The sequence below is a fragment of the Mesoplodon densirostris genome, chromosome 1, assembly GCF_025265405.1.
Source record: "Mesoplodon densirostris isolate mMesDen1 chromosome 1, mMesDen1 primary haplotype, whole genome shotgun sequence".
Lineage (NCBI taxonomy): Eukaryota > Metazoa > Chordata > Mammalia > Artiodactyla > Ziphiidae > Mesoplodon > Mesoplodon densirostris.
Window position 1 is genome coordinate 18,630,514 of NC_082661.1, and position 25,119 is coordinate 18,655,632.

The following is a 25,119-nucleotide window of genomic DNA, read 5'->3' on the forward strand; positions in this document are numbered from 1 at the left end:
GCTCAGTTCTTTACTAGAGTTAGTTTGGGATTCCTTCTCTACATAGAGGAGGGCCTAAAAGCCTCCAACCATAAAAACCAAAGTGAGCTGTGCCCCAATCTCAGGGAACATAAGAGCTGGTCCCTTGGCCTCACAGGAGCCCACTTTAGACATGGGAGAACGGTGAAGTATGGGAAGATGAGGGTGCCCCCTCTGCCTTTCCATCTTCAGGTTCATCTCATGGCTGGAGGAACACTTGGCTTTGCTTAGTTTCCAAGCTCACTTCCCACAGGGGCAGCTCCCTTCAGCGAAGAACAGAGGATGGCAGAGGATGGTAGAGTGGGTGTCAAGTCTCAGCCATTATAATGCTACTGGGCTCTTCCCTGAGTGCTGTCTTCCTTTACCAACCCGACGAAGAGCTTAGGGCCAGGAGAAGATGGATTCCTCCAGGATCAAATGCTCAAGTACAGAAGAGTCTGGGCCATTCTAAAGCTCTAGCATCTAGAGGTGCATTCCTGTTCAATCCTACATGCATGAGGGACACCCCCAAGATGCGAGGGAAAGATGGAAGGTTTTCACAGCCCCCAAGAATTCTGCATCATGCAGCAGACTGTAGTGACATACTGACCAGGACTCAAATTCCTGCCCCGCCTCCTCTTAGCTATGCAGCCCAGGCTGCGCTGTTTAACAGCCCAGAGGCACATTATTCATCTGTTATATGGGAACTATACCACCTACCTTACAGGAGGTAAGGAGCCAATGAGGTAATGCACATCACATATCTTGTACAGACACCAGCATGGGACAGAAAGTCTGTTAAGAATTCCCTTCCCTGCTCCCTTCCAAATGGGAAGGGCTGTCAGCAGCAGCTGATGGATGGCCTTTCTAATCATATTGATACAGACATTTCTAAATGGAAGATGAAAGAGACCCACATCCTGGCTTTGGCTATAACCTTTAAAGCTTTTAAGTCTGTTTTATTTGCATTTAGTGAAATTAACAACTCTCTCTTCCAAGTCCATCTCCTGCCAGCATTCAGAGCCCCTTCCATGTCTCCACCCCCTTTTCAGTTGATTTTTTCTTTGCCTCCCACGCAAGTCAGCTGAGATTACTACTCAACCAAATGTTATTTCATGTTGTGAAAAGAGCCTTAGGCTGAGAACAGACACACGGCCCACTGTCTTCTCCCCAACCAGCCCCATCTCTGCTCTCCCATAAACATATAAGCTATGGAGCAGGTAGCATTATTGCAGCTTACCTTGTAAGAATCCTCTCACTTCCGGGGTCCAGGAAACGCACCCCTCACAGCTGGCTGTACTCCTTCAGCACCACATTCAGCTCCTGAGTCCCGACGTTTCCTTTGGTGATGTTGCCTGTCCTCAGCGCTCGGGACCACACCTGAAGCCAATGAGCGTGGCTAACCAGCCCTCTTGGAACCTTTGAACCTGTTGCAATAGAAGTTCAAAGGTAGAAGTTACCTGTTCAAACACTTGTGGTAACCTCCAACAGTGAGAAGTGTAGGATTTGGCGAAAGTTTAAAACAGGAGACTGTTATGCAACGGGCTTTAGAGGAAGAAAAAAAGAGAGAGAGAGAGTCCTCAGCTCAGAAAGCTAACGTTTAACAAGCAAAACATTGTATAAAGCCCATACCTCTGGGAAACCGGAGGGGTTAGACAGGGCTTTGCACCTGCTTTTTGGGCAGAATCCTTGAGACTGTGACAGGAAGAGGAAAAAAGTGCTCCTTGAGTTTAGGGGGGAGAGGAAAACGAGACACCACTCTAACTGCCTCTAGCTATAACTTTAAGATTCAGATAAGCAGAGGCCTGCATTTTAGAGATGAGCCTTCTTCTAGAAGGGGCCAGTGACCCCTACAGAATTACAGTGTCTCCAAGACAATCAAATAAGGCAAATCACTCTAGAATCTAGACAGAAGGACAGGCATAGCCGGGTGGGATTTAGAAGGCAGAATCATGGATACAGCCTACACCACCCACGGCTCGGCGAGCTCTGGAAGAAGCAGGACTGCTGTTGCATCATGGTCCAGCCTATCCTCCTCTGTCTTTCCATTTTAAAGTCACTAGTCACCATTCTCGAGTCCAAAATCTTTAAGACTGCAAGGCAACATCACTAAACAAAAATGCTGGATGGAGACGCAAGCGGCTCCGGAGATGACTTGTGATCTCTATTTTATAGGTGAAGCCAATGAGGCCTTTTCAGGTGAAAGAAATCACTCAGAATCATGCGGTCAGTTAGCAGTCAAGGTAAGACCTGACCCGGGCCCACAGACAACCACCGCAGTGCCTTTGCCCCCATATGGTGCTGCTTTGTTGCTAAGTGTTCGTTTCACCACTAGCAGACCTCAAATACTTGAACACTTTCTGAGTATCAGGCCTGCAGAAATTCGTGGAAATGCTGCATTAGGTTTCTTCTCACTGTATTTGGTCGGGCGGCTAATATCAAAATCAGAAACCAATACCACTTCCTGCTGACTCTGTCTGGAGGAGTGGCTACCTCCCTGACACAGAGGTCTTATATGGCCAGATTCTTATCCAGGTCGTAGGTGCATTGACTCTGTAAGCTCACTTTTTGCCATGGAGCCCTGGTCCTACCGTAGGACCAGAAAGAAAAGGCTTCCAAGAGGTGGCTAAAGAAGATACAGTTCAATGGGAACTGGGGGCTGAGGTCCCACTTGATTGGATTAATGCCAACTTGTGTTAAGTAGCAACCCACTGAACACCTGCTGATGCCACACTAGCCAGAGAGCAAGATGCTCCAAGCCAGTTGTTCCCAAACTCCAGTGAGCATGACAGTACCCTGGAGAGCTTGTTATACTGATTGCTGGGCCCATGCTGGAGTTTCTGATTCAGTGGGCCTGGGTCAGGGCCTGAGAATCTGCATTTCTCACAACTCCAGTTGATGTGGAGGCTGCTGGTTTGGGGACACTCTTGGACCCCCCACTGCTCCAAGCAGCCACCTTGCCTTCCACGGGCTCAACTACTGAACTGTTCAAAGGAACTCTGCATGGGGTCGTTTTGGCTCTGGTGATTGTGCCACTGGGAGGACAACTTAACACAGAGAGGAACTCATGATGTGTTCTAGAAGAGAGGTGTTGCTCAAGACCAGCGGGAGGGCCAAGACCCAGGGAGGGTGCTACGACGACAGCAGGAGTTATTGCCATTCGCTCTTCTCCTTTCGGTAAGTGTAAGTCAGTGCTGACAGCATCCCAGCTAGACGACCCATGTGGGTAGGAGTGCGGGTGTGGAGGGGGCATCCCCTGATCTAATAACCTTAACTTTATTCTCAAGGGCACCTGAGACCCCAAAAGGTGCAGCAGCCGGCTAGGGTGAGGCATCAACTTACTAGGAGAGGGAAGTCCAGAACCCAGGCCTCCAGTGCCCTAGCAGGCCACACTGTCTCCTGATCAACCATGGTTTCCTATAACATCTCCCTTCAAAAAAACACGTGTTTGGGCTTCCCTGGTGGCGCAGTGGTTGAGAGTCTGCCTGCCAATGCAGGGGACACGGGTTCGTGCCCCGGTCTGGGAAGATCCCACATGCCGCGGAATGGCTGGGCCCGTGAGCCGTGGCCACTGAGCCTGCGCGTCCGGAGCCTGTGCTCCGCAGCGGGAGAGGCCACAACAGTGAGATGCCCGTGTACCGCAAAAAAAAATAATAATAATTTCAGGCTATTTTGCAAAGCCAGGTGATTCGCAGCTTGTTCCTGAAAAGGAGACCTTTGTTTCGGGAGCAGAATTGGTGGCAAGGCAGATTTTAGAGCAGGTTGGGAGGTGTGAATCAGTCAGGGAACCAAATATTATTTAAAGGTCTTTGGGGTGTTTCCAGATTCCAGACATCACTGAACCTTCATGAAGTCCCTCTAGAGGAAAGTGGAATTTCTCCTTTCAGTAAAACCTTTGCCCTCAGAATCCAGATGGTTCATCTTGTAACTCTGGCTCTTAGCATACTTCACTGGATTCAGATTGTGGACTAGCTACTCAACAAGGCTCACTGTCGGCATTCCGAGGGAAGGCAGAGAAAGAAGCTGGAGATGAGAAGGGGCGGCACAAGGTGTGTGGAGTAGCTGGGATGTGTGGGGTCCACTGAACACTTATTTAGGAAGGATCTGAGGCTGTTTTGACTGCTAATCCAAGTCTTTAGAAGTCAGGCACCATGACCCAAGAAGAAAGAGAAGCAGAGTCCTAGACCTATAGGCTGAATCTATTCATGTTGACTCAGTAGTGATGAGTCAGAATGCCATGGCCTTCCCTAGAGTCAGCTGTACAGCAGGGCAGAGGGTGTGATGGTGCAAAGTGGGCAAAATGAGAGCTGTGATGGACTGACCTTTAGCTTCCCACATGGCAGAGCTGACTTTGAAGTTTAACCTTCCACTGAGATGAGAAAAGAAAGGGGCAAAGTTCCCTAAACTCTTAACAAGATGCCCTAACTGACCATTCCGATTCTCGGAATTCCATACCCACCCTTTCCTTGGTTATCTGATGTTTCAAAAGGCTAATGGCGCTCAAAGTACACCTTTCTGAGGAGCAATCTTAGGTTCCCAGGTCAGCTCCATTCTGAAGGCCTTCGAGATGATCGTGAATATTGTCCAGCACTTCCCATGTGGCCCCACTGCACTGAGCTATCTGCAATACCACATTTAACCTCAGAGCAGCCCTATAAAGAAGTTATTGTCATTCTGCGGAAGAGGAAAGGCTGAGAGAGGTCAAGTTTACTTGCCCAAGGCACGTGGCTAACAGTTGGCAGAGTCTTAGAGGCGGATTTTGAGCTCAGGTCATCCTGAGTCCAGAGCCCAAGTACACGTCTTTGATTAAGGATGACTCATCCCATGAACCGCATGCGCTATATAAACCCCATGTGTTTATATATTTCTCTTGGGAACTCTGATTGGTATCTCAAAGAGAATTAAGAGCCATTGCCCTGGAGGAAGGAGAGCCCAGTGCCAGCCACGGGAACCTGATGCCCAGGGTGAAACAACAGCTCCCTTTCCCCTCCTCAGAAGGGCTTCCCACCTGCCTGGACATCCTTCCTGATGCTGAGCTGACTTCCCACACGGAGCCTTGCTTCCTGCAGTTGAAGGCGGGCTGTGTGGGGGGGTAGTGTAACACATCTTTCAGCTGTACGATCCCCAGCTCTTTCTGCTTTGCTGTCTGCTGTGCTGGGAGTGGCCACTGTGCTATTCTGGGCCCCAGTGTTAGCCACACGGGAGAAGCTGACCCCACAGCTCAGCGCCTGGAGCAGCTTGTTTTGCTCAACTCGGGTTGCTGACAGTAACAGCTTGGGCACCTGAGGCCACTTGCTCATTCTTTGTGGGAAGGAAGTGTTACTTAAGCGTGAGCACTTGATTGACAAGAATGGTGTTTGCACAGATTGCAATAAACAGCTTCCCTCAACCCCAGATACTCCCCCTGTGCCTCCCCTCCCCCAGATAACACACACAGAGCAGATTGCCTTACAGGCTTGGACCTGAGCTTCCCAACTGGCGAGCCATGGGACACTGGTGGGCCAAGACATACTGATACCTCAGCCCTCACAGTGCTGGGTGGGCTCACGGCCAGCCCCACCTAGGGGATTCAGTGTGTCATATAAATACTATTATTCTCAGGGTCACGATGTCAGCGAGGTTGGAACGCAGCGACACAGGCAACTTGCACCTTTATCAGCAAGAGCATCCCAAGAGCATTTAAGAATCAGATGGAAAGGGTGAAGGTCCTCAGAGAGGCGGCAGCTCTAAATTCCCAGAACTTTCAACAGCCCCATAGGAAACATCACTATTTCCCAGCTGGTTAGAAGCGTAGCTCAGAGCAAATATTTAGACGTACGCTGTCCAATACTGTGACCAGTAGCTACATGTGGCAACTGAGCACTTGAAATGAAGAAAGTCTGCACTAAGACGTGTTTAAGTACAAAACACACACCAAATTTTGGAGACTTAGTACGAAGAAAATAACATAAACTCTCAATTTTTAAAATATGGATTATATGTTGAAATGATAATATTTCAGATAAACTAGCTAAGTATTTCTACTTGTTTCTTTTAATCTTCAAATCTGCCTGCTGGGAATTTTAACATTACCTAAGTGGCTCACACTCTATTTTTCATGGACAACACTGATTTAGACCAAAGATCCTCTGTCTTAATGCCTATAGGACACACGTGAAAGGTGGTGTTACCCAGTGTCAGCATGTTGTACCTGCTCTGGGTGAACTTGAAGACAATGAGGTCTTTGACCTGTTCCTCTGGGTTCTGTAGCAGTAGCAGTTTGTTCCTTTGGGTTTACATACCTCCATTCAACAGAGGTCATGATCTTCTTGACGGAAGCAATAGTTCCTTATTATAGAACTGCTACTATTCACTGACTGTTGCTCCGGGCCAGGCACTATGCTGTGTGTTCAACATCTATTCCTTCATCTAATCCTCTCATGAGCTCATCAGGGTAATTAAAAATGAGGAAACTGAGGTTCAGATAGTACAAAACTTGTCCCAGCCAGCTTAAGTCTCATTCCAAACCCGTGCTCCCCACCCTTCTGCTACGCTGCCTCTTACAGGGGAGTGTGGGAGAAATTTCAGACAGGAGCACCTGTACTTTGGGGGAGCCATGCTCACACCTCCCCTCTTGCCAAGCCTTTAAGAACATCGTCCTCTGCTTTGCAGCCTTGGTTCCCTGGGCTCGCAACGTGGGGGAACATCACTGAGTGCCTGGCTAAGGAGCAATGTGGGAGCTTTTAACACGAGCAGAGCGGAAACGCCAGGAAGTGGGAGGGGTACTGGTCTCTGTAGACCAGAAGCTGAAAAGGGTGGAGGAGCCAGAGGGACATCCTGCCTGGCTTTAGACGGCTACGCACCAGAGAGACGCCAACCAGATGACAAGCCTGGTGCTACCCAGGCCCCCTATTGGCTTGGATGGAGAAGCATATCATTTGTATGGGTTGAAAGTGTATAATCACCAGAGGAAGATGCGTTAAGGCAAGGACACATTCTTTATTTGCTCAGTGTTTGGGACACTGTGACAACAAAGGTGTTCTTGGAACACTTAACATTTTATGGAAAAAGTCATTCCATGACTGCTAAATATTTAGTACCTTGATTACTGAGCAGACAGCTGCCCCTCCTCCCTACTAGTTTCTAGAAGGTTTTGCTCTTCATGCTAAGGCTAATTAGGGGCTGGGGACAGTAATCTGGGAGGTAGAATCAAAAAACACAGAATAAATCTTCAGATCGGAAATCTGGCATTTAGTCTGGATCAATCTGCTAAACTTCCGATTAGATCTGTAGCCAGAAGAAAACTTGAAAGTATTGATTAGAAGCTCCAGGTTGTCAAAAGCAACTACTCAGGCATCAAAAACCCATTCCTGGTAAAAATGGGCATGAGAAAGAGCAACACATTACAGGCCAGAGGAAGAGTCTATTTCAGTAGCACAGGACGAATAGCAAGAGTTTGAAGTACAGATGAGACAGGCAGTGTCCCCAGGAGGGAGGATTCTCCTCCCTCACATCAACCTTTTCAGAAACAATCAGCATGTCCTCATCAGAACGCCAAGGCCAGTGCCCCATCCTTGGCTTTCTGGGAGTAGTCTGCGCACAGTTACTTAAAGGGGTGGCTTTTGGATTCAAGGAATTGCCTTTTGTGGCAGATCTAAGAAACACCATCTCCCCTTTATGCAAGTTCAACCTTTACTCCACTCTCCTACAGCTCTTTAGACATTTACTTACCAGGAGATTCTTTTTACTTGACTGCATCGTAACTATTGGCAAGTGCTGAGAACACAACAGGGAAGTTTGAAGTTCATACCCCAGTAGGTAAGAGCCACTTTTGACTTGCGCTTACTTGTAGGATGGTTGGTACAAGGTATGCTAGACCTTCAGGAATGCTCCCTTTAGGAACCTGTAAGCAAGACCTGGAAAGAAACTGCAGCCATCACCAAGCATGGAGTACTTTGTTAGTTATGAATCCACCAGGGTCCTAGGGTTTTAGAGCAAGAAGCTGGTAAGGTCAGAAGTCTCAGCCCTCTGCCATTCCCTCAGCCCACTTCACAGATCAGAAAACAGAGGCTCAGAGGCTCAGATCCAGTCTTATAGACTCTGGAAGACTGAGGGTGTTGCCTCTTCCCAGAACACACCGTGAGGTGTGAGAAAGTGTGAGGGCAGAAGTGATGGCTGCCTCTCCCTTGGTCTTTCCCTCCAGGTGGGAAACTCCAGCCTGACTTTATTGTATTCCAAGTGAGCCAAACACTTGTTTCTGTTTCTCACCTTCTGAAGAAGTTCCAACCCACATCATTTCCATTTTCTCTAAACTGTGATCAGGCCACAGATTTACAAATTGAAGGGAGGGGCCAAATGGGAGGGAGGAAGGACAGGTAGAGAAAAGCTAGTCCCATCACCCTGGATACAGCTAATCTTATCTGATGTTGTATGCTGAACAGCTGGCCCTACATCTGATTTATGGCCCAGCTGGTCAGGAGTGAGGAAACTATAAATTAGGAAAAGAGAATCCTCCCTCTGTAATAATCTTTTCAGGAAACAGAGATGGGATAACATATCTAGGAATCAAAACGCTAACATAGGGAACCAAGCTCTGCATCTCTGGGGGCCAAGCACAGATTACTTTTGTTCCAAAGCATCGTGGGATAAAACAACACGGCCTCCCCCATCTACCACCACTGGTAATTTGCAGGCATAAGAATCTCCTAGAAGAGAGCAGGGCTGGAGAAGCAAAGTGGAGAACAGTGTGCCCCCTCCAGCAGCCACAGTCCCTGCCAGTCTCCCCGGTTTTAACCTCAGGCCTTGCCACTCCAGCCAATCAAGCACTTCGTACAAAGTGGGTGGGCCTGTTACCATGGCAATGGTTTCCAGACCATGATCGCCATTACCTGGAAAACCGCATCTCTGTCTCCCTATCCCTCTGAGGGCAGTGGAGACATGGAAGGGGCCTAGTTCAGCAGAGAATAAGCCAAGTGCATAGAAGTGTGAGGGTCCAGACCAACGTGAAGTGCTCCTGACCCAGGAATTCAGACAGCATGAGTTTAACTCCCTGTGATTTCACTCTGCAAATACAAGTCTGTAGGGTTTATTTTCAATTAAAACTTTCACTTTTCTTCCTTATTGCAAAGACATGAAGATAAAAATATGAAAATTAAGCAGAGGAGAAAAAACACCCATAACTCCTATCACCCAGAGTTTTTATTTGTTTGGTGTGTATAATATTTGTTATGCAACTTTATGTGCTTTTTAAGAAAACAACAAAAAATGGAATACTATTCATGTCGTTTTAAAGTGTACCTCCTCGGGCTTCCCTGGTAGCGCAGTGGTTGAGAGTCCGCCTGCCGATGCAGGGGACACGGGTTCGTGCCCCGGTCCGGGAAGATCCCACATGCCACGGAGCGGCTGGGCCCGTGAGCCATGGCCACTGAGCCTGCGCGTCCGGAGCCTGTGCTCTGCAATGGGAGAGGCCACAACAGTGAGAGGCCCGCGTACCGCAAAAAAAAAAATAAATAAAGTGTACCTCCTCTCTTAATAATTGTGACTATTTTTCTAAGTCAGTAAGTGCACATTTAATATATCATTTTTAATGAGTGCCCTCCTCAGTCACATGGATTCACTCCATGTTACTCATCCAGGCCCCTACTATTGAACAGGGGGGTTGTGCCTAATTTTTGAAAAATTAAAAAAAAAAGCATTGTGGTTAAGTCTTATCATAAATGCCCCAAATTGGAATTTCTGAGTCAAAGGTGCATACATATTCTTTTTTATTTTTTTTAATTTTTTTTTTTTTTTTGCGGTACGCGGGCCTCTCACTGTTGTGGCCTCTCCCGTTGCGGAGCACAGGCTCCGGATGCGCAGGCTCAGCAGCCATGGCTCACGGGCCCAGCCGCTCCGCGGCATGTGGGATCTTCCCAGACTGGGGCACGAACCCGTGTCCCCTGCATCGGCAGGCGGACTCTCAACCACTGCGCCACCAGGGAAGCCCTGCATATATATTCTTAAGGCTTTTGGGTGCATATGGGAAAACTGCTGTCAATCAACACTCCTACCAGCGGTGTATGTCTATTTCTTAATTTCCCACTGACACTGAACATCATTGGCATTTTCTTCTCGTTTTGACCATGCTCACTTATAAGCACTTACAATACAAAAAAAACACTTATTCTGATTAGTATGAATTTGCATGCTTACTGGCCCAACACTGTACTGGATCTGTGGCTCCAAAGAGGAACACACACAGTTACTCGGCCTCAAAGGTTCTCAGGGAAAGGCAATCTGTACACACAAAGAATCTCAAATTATCCAGAGTAGGAATACAAGTTTTAAGAAGTTTGTATATGGGAGGGGGAGAGGGGGGACACAGAGTGTATCGTAAAATATTGTTCCCACAATCCTAGTCTTGAGACCCCAACTTATGCAATGACACACCCGTTTGGAGTACTTCTTTACAGAGCTCCTACTAAGTGTAGGGTACTGTGCTAAGTGATTATGTCATCTCACAATATCTTTACAACATCCTTCTGAGAGGGACCTTATTAAGCTCTTTTGAAGCTGAGGAAACTAAGGCACAGATTTAACTGACTCGCCCAAGCCTACTTACACCTGGTAAGCGTCTGAGCCAAAAAGACCCATGGAATTCTGCATGTGATTAGAGCAAGAGAGTCCTTAGACTCAGACTTTAAAGAATTTAGACTTCAGTCTTTATGACTTTGCAAACTGACACTAAGCTGTCCTAGCAGAGGAGAGAGAGACTGAAGTTCAGTGAAGAAGAAGCGACGATGAATTTGGTTTGGAGAAAAGCAACCCCTCTAATCCAGCAGTTTTGAAATGCCCTTCTGAGGCAGGTCAGAGCTAAAGCTCAGTAATCCCATTCTGGGAATTTGCTACTGAAGGAAATTGAGTAGTGTATAGTTATTGGCTATTCCTTTCCTCTCTAGCTGCAGACTGTCTCAGAGCTTCTCAGACTTTAGTGTACTTAGGGATATGTGAGGGTCTGTTAAATGCAGATTTCCAGAGTAAACCCAAGACATTCTCGTTCATAGGGTCTGGAGTGGAGCCCTGGAATCTGTCTTTTTAACCATCAGAAGAGACTGATGTAGGTGGTCCTTAGATCAAGCTTTGAGAACCACAGCAAGTCTTCTGTGTTCAAAGACATGATCCTGGACTTCCCCAGTGGTCCAGTGGTTAAGACTCTGCACTCCCAATGCCGGTGGCATGGGTTCAATACCTGGTCCGGAAACTAAGATCCTGCATGCCGCACGGCATGGCCAAAAAAAAAAAAACATGATCTTGAGATGAATGGATGAGTGGGAGATGCCAGCACCTCCCCTGCCAGGGTCCAAAAGAAAGTCCATGGTAGTCAGAGTTGAATTCTCTATACTGATGTGCATTTGCCTGGCTGACGGCTGGGTCATCTTACCTGGGGACAACAATGGCTTCCCAAGGGTCTTGCCATCCCTGTAATACTTCATACAAAGTGATACTTTACATGTGAAGTATTACCTATGTAATACTTCATATGCAATTCTTCAACAAAGAACTGCCCCCAGCTCCTTGCCCTGACCTATGTAGATGGAGAATTAGTATTCATCCAGCAGTAACCTTTCCATGGCACCCTAGACCAGGGTGAGGGACATAGATTGTGCCAGTTGTGAGTAAACCCTTTCATAACCATTAGCTCACTCATTGTAGAAAAATTTCTTATAAGGTGGAATCGGCAGGTGATAATAATAACCATTATTACACTATCAACATCATCAATCACCCCATCATCATCATTATTGTCATCTTCATCACCATCATGATCTAACATCTAACATTGACAAAGTGGCTCCCTTTGCCCAGACATTGTACCAAGCACCAGACTTGTATGATCTCTTTTAATCTTTACCATATCACATTTGGGAAGATCCCATTAGATTTTATCCCCATTTTATGGATCTGGAGATGAAACCATAGAGAGGGAAAGTAACATGTCCTAGGTTACACCACTAATATGTGATGGAGTCAGAATTCCAGCCTAGGCCATCTGTCTACACTTGCGTGGTTCCCATGATTCTTATTTTACTAGTGGAGAGGGATCTGGGGGGTGGAGAGGGAGTGGGGGTTATGTGGCTTGCCAAGGACCATGGAGTTTGACAGTGGTGCCACTGGATCAATTACCAGGGCCTTGCCGGCTCCCTGTCCCAGCCACCTTCCACAGACTTCTGCTTCTAGATGTGTTAGGACAGACTCTGGAAAGGGAAGGTTTCGGTTAATTAACAGCACTGAAGAGAAAGCAAGCTGTGGTCCTCAGGGAACTGTGCACCATCATTTAAGCTCTGGGCACAAGTGGTCAGGAGGCTAAGCCTCTCAGGGTTCTGCAGTGATACAGGTGTTAGACTCCATCCATGGCTCCCAGGACAGGTGCTGAGGCTCCACTTGGATCTGGGCCCTGTTTGGGGGTTGAATGCCAAGCTGGCCACCCAACCTTAGTTCTGATGCTCTTTGTCAGTGTCCTGGTGACGTGGCTTGAGGCTGCTACACTCACTGGGGGGTTCTAGGCCCCCTGGAACATCTCCCACCCATTCAATGTGCAAAGGCTGGGTGCTGGACTCCAGACTGCCATGGACAAGATCAACTCTGAGCTGGCAGACTTCGGACATATCAGCTGGGAGTTTACTTACACCAACTCAACCTGCAGCGCCAAGGAGTCTCTTGCTCTTTTCATCAACCAGGTCCAGAAAGAAGAAATTTCTGCCCTGTTTGGACCAGCATGCCCAGAAGCAGCAGAGGTAGAGTATACAGCCTTCTAAGAAACTCTGAGTTTCCATTGGAAAGGGTGGTCTTAAAGATGATGGTATAGACTTGAATAATCTCTTGACTTGGATGACATTATTATAAATAATAACTGTATAAGTCTTGTGTACCATTTCTTTGAGATGTAATTAGACCATGCAATTAGAACAATTAATACTCTCTTCAAAGAAAGCCTCTCAAATCAATAATTGTCAGTTCACTCACTAACTTGATGTTCACTAACAGACTTGTTGATTGTTTGGCCTTGGCGCTGTTGGTTATTCACTCTAACCTTGCCAGCCACGTGGCTCAGAAAACTTAAGAAGAAATTGAATGCTTGGCTTTAAATAGAAAAATAACATCTGTTTGTGTAGGTTTCCCTTTGGCATGTATAATAAATTATTCAGGAATGGGAAAGAAAGAGGGAAAGGATGAAGTATGACAGATTGCCATAAGCTAAGGCAAGAAAATGAGAGATGTGAATGATTTGTATTTGTTTAGCTAATGAGATTAGCTTTGTTGACGTCTGTGGGTATCTTGTGCTCTGAGAGGTATAGATGCAAAGGCTGAAGAGATGGGTCGGCACAGTTCTCACGTTCAAAAATACTGCAGAACTGTCATTAGTGGGTGCTATAGAGTTAAGTTTACATTTGAATTTGAACCTTAGTGTCTCCTAGATTTCCCCATTTGACACATTCCCCATTTGATTAACAAAGCCTACCCATTCTTCAAAGTCAAGCTCAAATGCCACAAGCCTTTCTTTATCCCTCTACCCTCATCGTTCACATCTCTAATTCCCAAATCAGAAGTAATTTCTTACTTCTCTAAGCTCCTCTAAATCTATTGTCTATAAATGTTGAAGGGCATATTTAACTCTACAGCTGTTTTTACACGTCTTAACTCCTGTAATAGTTGATCACAAGATCTTTTTCAGAGGAAGGTCTCTGAAGTTCCCTGTAAATAGTAGGCTCCTAGTGGAAAATGAAGAAGGAACAAATTTTAAAAAAGTGAGTAGTACCTATGAGTGTGCGCTCTGTAACCACATTACCTGAATTCCAAGCCTGCTCCACTATTTGCTAGTTTTGGAACTTATTAATACATTTCTGTGCCCCCATGTTTTCATCTCTAAGATGAGATGATAATACCTACCTGATAGAAAATGTAAGAATTGAGATAATATATGTAAGCTCTTAGACGAGTGCTTGGCACATAGTAAACACGAAATAAATGCTGGCTGTTGTTACTCTTGTGCTCTGAGGTTTTGCATCCTTAAGTTGGATCCAAGACTTTATCATCAATATTCCAAAAGAGAGAGGAAGTATGACCCATAGACTCACTGAATCCAAAGTTTATGCAGATATTTTACAATGGGGTTGGATTGTAGCAAAACTCAATTATGGAAAGACATCCCTTTGGTTACTTTCAAGGTTATTGGTTTGCTGGCTTCCCCATGTTTGACTTTGTTGGACAAACAGCAAAACTGGAGAACTTCTTGTATGACACCTATGTGAAACTTGTGCCACGCATACACAGAGTTGGTGATGTGCTCCAGAAAAGCCTCCAGTACCTGGGCTGGAAACACATTGGGGTGTTTGGAGGTCACTCTGGGACTTCCTCCTGCGATGGAGTGGATGAGTTGTGGAGGGTTGTAGGGAATGAACTCAAATCCCATTTCACCATCACCGCCAGCATGAAATACACCAACAAAAATCCAGCCTTCCTTCAAGAGAATCTTAGGAGCCTGTCATTGATTTCCAGGGGTAAGTAGGAAAGAATCTTCTGTTGCTTATGTTTAGAGGGGCAAATAGAAAAAAATGATTGAAAAAAAAACTAAGAATTTTTCATTTTTCTATGAGGGTAAAAAGCAGATGAAAACAGAGTATAAAATTAAGGATACATAAAAACATTACCAACCAACAAAAACTTTTTTTTTATCTAGAGTGAAATCCTCGATGCTATAGTGTTATGATGTACAGAGTAATTTCTGGAAGCACCTGCTAGGTGGGCTGGGTCTTGGACTTGGGTGTTCGTTCAGAGAATGGGCTCTGGAGACAGACATCCCTAGGTTTGAAACCCGCCTCTGACACTTTCTAGCTGTGTGATCTTGAGCAAGTAGCTTAACCTCTCTGTGCCTCAGGTACCTTATCTGTAAAACAAAGACAATCATCTTACCTACCTCATAGAACGGTGAGGATTAAATAAGATCATGCCTGTAAAGTGCTGGACATAGTAACTGATCAACACGCCATTGTGAATATTGTTGTTGTGGTGCCTCTAAGGCTCTACTTTCTAGCAGGAATTAGTAGCTGACTTCTTTCTCTTCTTCCAGTAAACCAAGCTCCTTCTGGCTTTGGGACTTTGGGACTTGGTATCCCTGGCCTGGAGTTCCACTGCAATCCCACCTCATCCCACCCAGTGCTCTTTCTATAGGTTGCTTGCTCTCATCCTTCCAGACTCAGCCCAGAGCCCATCCCATCTCCTCTGAGGGGCCCTTCCCAACTACTTGACATGGAGCGATTCCCCCTCCCCACATTAGTATCACAGCATTCTTTTCCCCCTTCATTCATTAGAATCTTGAACGATCTCTCTAATCTCTGCACTTGTATATTGTCTGTCTTAATGTCAGCTCCCTGAGAACAAGGACCTTCTCTTTTGCTCACTGTTGTATCCTATGCTTAGCACATTGCCTGACAACTAGCTGGAGCTCAGGTAAATAGATGAAAATTTATCTCATTTAAAAAATAAGTCACTAAGGACTTCCCTGGTGGCGCAGCAGTTAAGAACCCACCTGCCAATGTAGGCGACACAGGTTCAAGCCCTGGTCCAGGAAGATCCCACATGCCACGGAGCAACTAAGCCTGTGCGCCACAACTACTGAGCCTGCGCTCTAGAGCCTGTGAGCCACAACTACTGAGCCCAAGTGTCCCACAACTACTGAAGCCTGCGCACCTAGAGCCCCTGCTCCGCAACAAGAGAAGCCACCGCAATGAGAAGACTGCGCACCACAACGAAGAGTAGCCCTCGCTCGCCGCAACTAGAGAAAAGCCCCAGAGCAGCAACGAAGACCCAGTGCAGCCAAAATTAAATAAATAAATTTATTAAAAATAAATAAATAAATCATGAAAATAGATAACCAACAAGGACCTATTGTATAGCACAGGGAACTATACTCAGTATTTTTAACAACCTATAAGGGAAAAGAATCTGAAAAAGAATATATATACGTGTGTGTGTATATATATATAGATATATGTATATATATATGTATAACTATATCTGAATCACTTTGCTGTACACCTGAAACTAACACAACATTGTAAATCAATCATACCTCAATTAAAAAGAAAAATTCTGAAGCAAAAAAATAGCATGCTCCAATTTAAAAATAAATACATAACCATAAATCAGTATTTCATTTTTGTTCCCTCAGAAAGCATGCTGATGTGTTTGGATGGAAGAAAAATACCATGGCCTACTCCTTCCCCGCCACCATCCCATCTCAGACAGTCTAAATGCTCCTGTTTCTAGGTCCTCCGTCATCGCAACCTACCTGATGATGAGTCACAAGCCAGATCTATTGCTCTGAGTCAATTAAACGAAGAAACTAGAGCACAGAAGTGGTCTCAAACTTTTTTGATTTGTGCTTTGGGAGAGAGCTGCAGCGAAGACTTTAGTTCCGCAAGACGAAAGCTGCCAGTTTGTATGCTACCGGCTTTCCTAAAGCACGCTCAAGGAAAGACAAAGTTCATGTCTCATTTCTAGTGGTTTTAGGCTAGACTTTAAAACGTGTGTATCTGTGTGTGTGTGTGTGTGTGTGTACACATGTGCAACTGGCTGACTGTCTTCTCTTACAGTTCTTATCTTAATCTGCAGCTCAGAAGATGCAAAACATATCCTGCTGGCTGCAGAGAACCTGGGACTCCACACAGGAGAATTCGTCTTTATCATTTTGCAGCAGCTGGAGGTGGGTGCTGATGAGCCGTCAACGGCTCCCGCAGGAAGAGGTAACAAGCATGCAGCACTTGCTATGCACCAGATGCATTAGCTCACTGAATACTCAACCCTAGGAGGCAGCTACTCTTGTGTCCTCAACTTAAGATCAAGAGACTGAGACTGAATTGAAAGAACCTACCCAGAGTTTGTTTGCACAGTTCCTGGGACGGGGACACAGGCCTTGAACCAGGCTGCTGGTTCTGGAGCCTGGTCCACTGTAGTCTACATCAGCAAGCACCAGCTGAGGAAAAACCGTCATTCCTCCCGGGTGGCTGAGACCTCCCCAAAGGCTCTCAAACTCGGTGGCTCTCACTCTCTTTTCTTCCTTGGCCACCTGTGTTTGAGCCCCCAAAATGGCCTGGAGAAACCAACACTCTGGTCTAATGAGGCAATCTGTAGGTGGTTTGGTTCTTTTGGTAACGATAGGGATGGCTGACATGTACCACGTACCTCCCATGTGTACTGAGTTATACATTATACCTGCATCAGTGCACTAGATTTTCCCAACAGCCCCATGAGGCAGATAGAGAGCCCATGCATTGTTTACATGCATCATTGCATTCAATATTTCCAACAGCCTTATAAGGTACAGATTATTAGCATTCCAACTCGTAGATGAAAAAATTGAGGCTTAGAGAAATAGGGTAACTTATCCAAGATCTTGGACCTCCTAAGCTGGTCTCTTGGACTCTGTGACTGAGCCCTTGACCCCAATGCTCTGCCTTGTGGAGTGTGTACTGAGTGCCAGGCCCCACTGTGAGCACTTGATAAACTAACACTCACTTCAGCTCACACCACCCTAAGGGGAGATACTTTCATTTTCCCCATTTTACAGATGAGAAAACCGAGGTCCTGAGAGGTGAAATAACTTAACCAAGGCCACACGACTAGTATGAGGGAGACCTAGTAGTCAAACCAGGCAGGCTGGCCTCAGTGTCTGTACATTTAACCACCACACAACACCAACAGGCTTCTAAAATAAAGCCCCTTGTATTGATATTTAGCCATGAACACACTGTAATTTTTCCAGCAGTTTTATCTTTCTAAAATGAGCTTGTTTTATATGATCATAAGAAGTTGAAATAGGGCGAAATGGAGTACAGGAAGATGCATAATAATGCTCCAGGTTTCTTTTATCTTTTTATCATTAAGTATTTCAGATTGCCAAAAGTGTCTCAGGTTTCGTTGGGCAGCCAGCTGGAATTCTAATCATAAGCCAAGCTTTCCAGAACCTCCTCCTACCTTCCCTTTTCATTGCCATCCACCCCTTTCTCTTCACTTGTCCTCTCACCTCTGCCTGCAGACAGCCGAGAAGGGGAGAGGATGCACCAAGTCTCAGGATCAGCAGGGAAGCCCTGCCAACCCCCTCGTCACGTTCTCCCCAAACCTTGATAATCAAATTCCAATTGGCTGGAAGTGCAGAAAGAATATAGGACTAAAAATAGACCACACGACGTCCATGAAAGTGAATTCATGCTGCTTTAAAAAAAGAATAGCATAAATCCATTCCCTAAAAGTGTTCCCAATATAGGCTGAAGTTGACAAAAATCAAGTTGCAGAATACCATTATAGTATGATACTATTTATGTAAAATGCACATGCGCTCACACACACCTCTGTACACGTCTAGAACATTCGGATACCTCTCAGAGGAGACAAGAGGGAGCCGTAGGGAAATTGGGGAAGATCTTACCGTCTTTCACATATATACACACAATGAGTGGGTGTTACTTTCATAACAATAATAATAATAATGTGGGTAATAATGATAATAACAAACCACTTAAGCCACAAGCAGAAATTTGAGAATCGACAATTGTAAGTTTTTCAAGTTTTTGCCGCCCCTTGTTAAAAGGTAAGCTTTCTGCATATTAGTTGCTCGATGCCCCAAGTAATCTTTTCTTATTTATTGATTGATTTTTTTGGCTTCCTTCCAACTGCTTCAAAGCCAACTAGAAAATGTAGATTTCACATGGCACGTCTTCCAGAGCCATTGTGTTTCCAAGGATTAGAATAAAAATTCACATTTGATGTTGGGGACTTCCCTAGTGGTGCAGTGGTTAAGAATCTGCCTGCCATTGCTGGGGTCACGGGTTCGATCCCTGGTCCAGGAAGATCCCACATGCCGCAGAACAACTAAGCCCACGCGCCACAACTACTGAAGCCCGTGGGCCTAGAGCCCGTGCTCCGCAACAAGAGAAGCTACTGCAATGAGAAGCCCGTGCACAGCAACAAAGAGTAGCCCCAGCTCACGGCAACTAGAAAAAGCCGGCCCACGGCAATGAAGACCCAATGCAGCCATAAATAAATAAATAAATAAATAAAGTTGATGTTGACTATTGCTTAGGGTATTTCCTACAGAATGGCTACATTTATTTCATTATTTTTCAGGACAGTTTTTGGAAGGAGGTATTGACAAATCAGAAGGTGATGCACTTTCCCTCAGTCTACAAGTCAGTGTTTCTCATAGCCCTCAGCTCCTCCCGAGATGGCCCTGGAGATGAAGGCTTCCGAGAGCTGGTCCACCGAAGGCTGCGGGGGCCGCCCTTCCACGGCCCCCTCCACATGCTGGAGCAGGTCTGATGGGGGTCTTCCTACACACGTCCCTCCTCCCTTCCTTGAGAATATCTGTGTTTGGCCTTTACATTTTCCCTCTTATTCCCATTCTTCCTCCACTCCCCAGGCTCCTAACACAGACACAGACAGAGACATACAGACACACGCACACACACGCACACTCTTCATCTTCCACAGCCCCAAATAAACAGTGGCCCGATGAGATCTTGTGAAATCTGCACCCCAGGTCCACGCAGAGGACAGAGGTTATTAGATGAGTGATCGGGTGGTCTTTGGAGTCAGAGTCCTGGGCTTCCATCCTAATTCTGCTATTTACTAACTACGGGGCTTTGAGGTGAATTGTTTAACCTCCCTACACCTCAGTCTCTTCACCCAAAAATGGGACTGATAATGACATCTGCCTTCCAGACTGTGGTTTTGAGTATCTAATGACATAGTACATGGAAGTAGCAGAACAGATACAAGTGGGCACTCAGACCATGACAGTCTCCTTTCCCAGCAGGATGCCACAACCAGGAACCAGAATGGAGTAGTCAGAGATGTGGAGTTAGGGCAGGTCAAGGCAAGCAGATGTTCTGAGAAGGCAGCCAGGAGAGAGACTATCAGCCAGTGGTAGTTCCAGTATGTGTGGGATGATGAGGCAAAATGTCTGATTAACTAGACCATTGGCTAGATCTGGAGCTCCTGCCAGAGCGGGGCCAAGCTGAGCCTGAAGGCGATGAGAAGCTACTGATGACAAGTGTTCCATTAGGAATGAGGCAGCCGATTGTGGGTCCCAACACACAAGGAAAGATGGTGGATCAATGAATATTTGGGGAGTCATCTCCTAATTGTCAGCTCTGTACCTGGTTCTATGGGGAGAACAGTGCCTAGCACCTAGTAGGCACATGCATTTTTGTTGACTAAGTGAAGTATTGAAGACCTACTATGTGCCAGTTAGTACAATAGATACCATACCTATTCTCCCTCATTTAACTATCCTTATACTCACCACAATAGTGGCTTTATCTGCATTTTATAAATGAATGAACTGAGATTCAGAGAGATTCAGAGAGGTTCTGGAACTTACCCCAAGTCTCACAGTAAGTACCAGGGCCAGCCTGACTCCAAGATCCACCCTCTTTCAATTAAACCATATTCCCTCCTGCCTATGGCCTAAAAAGCTGTTCACAACCCAAAAGATCACACAATCTAATTGAGAAAACAAGGCCTAAAGAGGAAAAGTGCAGTTGTGATACCTAGGTATACCAGCACAGGCCAGGATATGTGGAGGGTCCTCCTTTCTCTGTGGAATAATGGAGAACGTGTGCTATGTTACACTGTTAAGAGGATGGAGGAAGCTTGCTTCTAACTGAGCCCAGACTGTGACATAGCAGGCCATGGGCTTTATTTTTTTTTTAATCTTTTAAAAAATTAATTAATTTTTATTGATGGAGAAATCAAAAGCTTCACAGACAAGTAAAAGCTAAGAGAGTTCAGTACCACCATGGGCCTTTTTCTACCCTGCCTTTGCTTCCCTCATCCAAGGTGAGCCCTTACTCTGCTTACTTTCACGATGCAGTCCTGCTGTATGCTGAGACCGTGAAGGAGATGATAACGGCCAGAAGGGATTTCTGGGCTGGGCGGCAGTTCGTCATCACTCTGAAAGGCTCCAATCAGACTGCTTTGCAGGGTAAGTGGCTTGACTCAGCTGGACTCAGGCCAGTTGAGTCCGTGGGGCTTGGATTTGTTGGGCATGTGATTACAGAATTCCGCTTTCTCATGGAGATTCCGGCCTTCTGGGAAGTGTTGTTGAGGTTAAAGCTCCCAGTGGCCACCATCTGCTCTTTCTGCTCTGTCCAGAAGGCTGCCCAGACCAGCTGTGGGGGGGGCCTCTGGAGTCCCTTCCCACCCCTGAAAAGTCTCTCCCACAGCCCCTTTCAAACTGAACCCATCAAGAATAAAACTCAAGAGGGTGGGACCCTCCTCCTGGTATCACTCCCTTGACCCTCCACAACCTGCATCCTCTCTGAAGCGTGCCTGTCTGAATCATGACCATCAGCCTCTAAAGATGGGGCCAATCCTATTTTACTTTCCTTGCAGGTGTGAGGATAGGCTTGGAAGTGAACTGTTTTGAAGTCACCCTGGGAGCTGGCCAATGGCTGTCATCTTGCTCCACTCCAGCTTTCTATTTTGTGAGACAGAGATAATACATACTGCCATATCTAATAATAATAACCAGCATCTATTGAGGGCTTACCTTATATCAAGCTGGCTGCCAAGAGCTGCTGTGCACTATTTCATTTGATCCTCACACCACCGATGCGGTAGTGCTATTACTATCCATAATATACCACCCAGGTGAGTAACCCCAGGGTAGAAGAGTTACATACTCATAAAGTTACGAGATGGTGGAGCCAGAATTCAAAATAAGGCCTGTTTTTATCTTCAGGGCTCATGTTCTTTACTGCTGTATAACACCAAGGAGTAATTAAAATATTGGGTTGGCCAAAATGTGCCTTTGGTTTTTAAGTAAAAATAAACGACACATTTTTCATTTTCACCAAGAACTTTACTGAACAACATATTCATCCTTTTGATCCACTACCTCCTACCATTTTTCAGGCAACTTCATAGTTCCATCTTCCCCAAACTTTTAATCTTTTGGAGCAAAGAACTGTTCCAGGTGCTCTTACAGTCTTCCAGGGAATTGAAATTTTTTCCATTAAGAGAATTTTGTAAAGACTGAAATAAATGGAAATCTGAAGGTGCAGTGTCTGGTGAATACAGCAGATGAATCAGAACTTGCCAGGCAAGCTGTAACAGTTTTTGCCTGGTCATCAAATAAACAAGTGGTCTTGTGTTATCTTGATGGAAGATTATGTGTTTTCTGTTGACTAATTCTGGATGCTTTTCGTAGAGTGCTGCTTTCAGCTGGTCTAATTGGGAGTGGTACTTGTTGGAATTAATCGTTTGGTTTTCCGGAAGGAGCTCATAATAATGGACTCCCTTCCAATCCCACCATAAACACAACATCACCTTCTTTGGATGAAGACCAGGCTTTGGTGTGGCTGGTGGTGGTTTATTTCACTTGCCCCACGATCTCTTCCATTCCACATTACTGTACAGTATCCACTTTTCATCACCCGTCACAATTTGTTTTAAAAACGGAACGTTTTCATTACGTTTAAGTAAAGAACTGCATGCGGAAATACGGTCAAGAAGTTTTTTTCGCTTAACTTATGTGGAACCCAAACATCAAAGTGATTAACATAACCAAGCTGGTGCAAATGATTTTCAGTGCTTGATTGGGATATTCTGAGTATGTTGGCTATCTCCCACGTGGTATAACATTGATTTAACGTCTCGATTTGATCTCTATCAACTTCAGCTGGTCTACCTGACCGTGGACCATTGTCCAGAGTGAAAGCTCCAGCACGAAACTTTTTTTTTTTAAAATAAATGTATTTATTTATTTATTTTGGACTGTGTTGGGTCTTCGTTGCTGCACGCAGGCTTTCTCTAGTTTTGGAGAGCGGGGGCTACTCTTTGTTTCGGTGCACAGGCTTCTCATTGAGGTGGCTTCTCTTGTTGCGGAGCATGGGCTCTAGGCGCGTGGACTTCAGTAGTTGTGGCTCATGGGCTCAGTAGTTTTGGCTCACAGGCTCTAGGGCGCAGACTCAGTAGTTGTGGCGTGTGAGCTTAGTTGCTCCACGGCATGTGGGATCTTCCCGGACCAGGGCTCGAACCCGTGTCCCCTGCATTGGCAGGTGGATTCTTAGCCACTGCGCCACCAAGGAAGTCCCTCCAGCACAAAACTTTACAAACCACTTTTGACACGTTCGATCAGTCACAGCTCCTTCTCCATACACTGCACAAATCTTTTTTTATGTTTCAGTCGCGTTTTTATCTTTCTTGAAATAATAAAGAGTAATATGCCAAAAATGTTGCTTTTTTTCCATCTTCAATATGCAAATGGCTACACAAAAATTCACCAATTTTGATGTCTTTTTCTAAATGAACGCTGATATGACAGCTGTCACATACAATTTAACAAAACTGTTTGGAATGAAGTTAAAGACAACTAAGTGCTACTAGAGTCATCTTACGGAAAAAACCAAATGAACGATTTGGCTAATCCAATATATGAAGTGCTTGGCACGTAGTATGTGCTCATTAAATGGCAGCTATTTATCTTTTCTTTGGCTTCTCATTCCCTTAATAAATTAAGACTTAAACTTCATCCTAAATTTTCAAAAGAACGGCCAAGTCCTGCTCTTTGGGGCATTCATAGATTCAGTTCACAATGACCCCATCCACACCTTTTCTAAGTGGAAATATTAACTTGCTTCCCTTTCTTCTTTTCTTCCTGACCCTGAAGCATTTGCTTCAAAAAGGGGGATGAAGTGGGAGGAGTCTGTCTTCCTGCTCTCAGTTTAATCCCCTCTGTCAGATCTATTTATTTCCTGGTTCAACCCTGGTTATTGCATTTGCTGCAGCCCTTTCTCTGTGCAGACCTTGGGAGGGAGCCGTGCTCAAGCCCCACATTCAGGATGCCAGCAAGTGGGCACAACAAGGCAGCGAGGGCTGTGGGAAGACCACGCACTTGGGTCCCAACAGACCTGTGTCTTCCTGGATCTGGAAACTCCAAGGGGTCTGTGCCTCCAAGCCCTGCTTGCTTATTAGGAGTGGATGATGGTGCCTCCTCTGTGGGGTCAACCGGGACTAGATGTGTGAAATCACTACTGCCCTCAGTGCTGGGCACATAGCAGAAGCTTATGAATGTTAATGCTGTGTCCTGTCCCCAGTGGGAACAAATCATAAGTCCTAGGTCAGACCTCGGGTCCTAGTTTGGGGTGTGGAACTGCTGTACTTTACTCCTCTGAGATCTCTGATGTGTCCTTTGTGTGTGTGGGGGGGGGGCAGGGCACATCCTAAGCAAGAACAAAGAATGCACCTGGGCCAGGTCTGAGCACAAAGCCTGAGCACAAACCAAAACCGGGAAGGAAGGGCCATGCTGAGAACAAAGCTTGCAAACTCGTGTCCCAGGGTCTGGCAGCGTGGAGAACGTGAGGGGAGTAGGATGGCAGCGTCTGGGAGGAGGCAGTGTCCCCAGCCCCAGCCAACCGCTGCCATGTCATTTGGCCTCCATTGGTCATATCTGATTGTTTGGGAAGCATACATCTTGGGTTTTATGTGAAATTAGTTGGAAACTGCTTAACTTTTTTTTTTTTTTTAATGCTGGATAGTCCTCCCCAGCGTAGGCCTAACAGAACCAAGTGGCCCTTGAGTCCCACCAGGGTACCACCTCTGAACTATCTTCTGTTTTTTCCACTCTCCTTCTTGACTGCATCTTAGATTTCCTGAAAGGGCAAAAGACTCACGGGTGGCTTTCAGCAGCTGCTGGGGAGGGCATTCCTCTGATACAGCTCGGCAGCCTGGCATTTTGAGCCCCAAGCCCCTCTCTGTTCCCTTTACTGTGTGCAAGTGCCTCTCCTTCCAGGAATCACCGGCCCCGTGTTTGTGGACTCCCAGGGAGAAAGACGCATGGATTGCTGGGTCTATGACCTACAGAAATCCCCAAACGGGTCCCTCTTTCTTCCTTTTCTCCATTATGACAGCTATCAGGACGTCATCAGGTATGGCAGGGCCTTTCCCAAGCTTAGCTCATGCTACAGGAAGAGGCCTGGGAGGAGAGGAAGGGCCGGTGGTTCTGCTGGGAGGCCAGCTGGGGATCCAGCTCCTATAATCAAGTTGTCTGCTGCTCTCTGAACTCATAAAGATCGACTTTGGGCCTTCAACGTGGTCTTGCCCTTG

The 25,119-nt window shown here is 45.9% G+C and overlaps 1 protein-coding gene across 1 annotated transcript in view; it reads left to right on the top strand.

The window, feature by feature from the left end:
* The first annotated feature begins 12,365 nt into the window (after window positions 1–12,365).
* LOC132487800 (guanylate cyclase 2G-like) overlaps window positions 12,366–25,119 on the top strand; it is a 36,786-nt gene continuing 24,032 nt past the window's right edge. Inside the window, 7 exon segments of the mRNA XM_060095564.1 lie at window positions 12,366–12,749; window positions 14,181–14,196; window positions 14,199–14,513; window positions 16,608–16,717; window positions 19,138–19,323; window positions 20,851–20,995; window positions 24,806–24,941. Of these exon segments, the coding sequence (XP_059951547.1) occupies window positions 12,366–12,749; window positions 14,181–14,196; window positions 14,199–14,513; window positions 16,608–16,717; window positions 19,138–19,323; window positions 20,851–20,995; window positions 24,806–24,941 (1,292 nt within the window).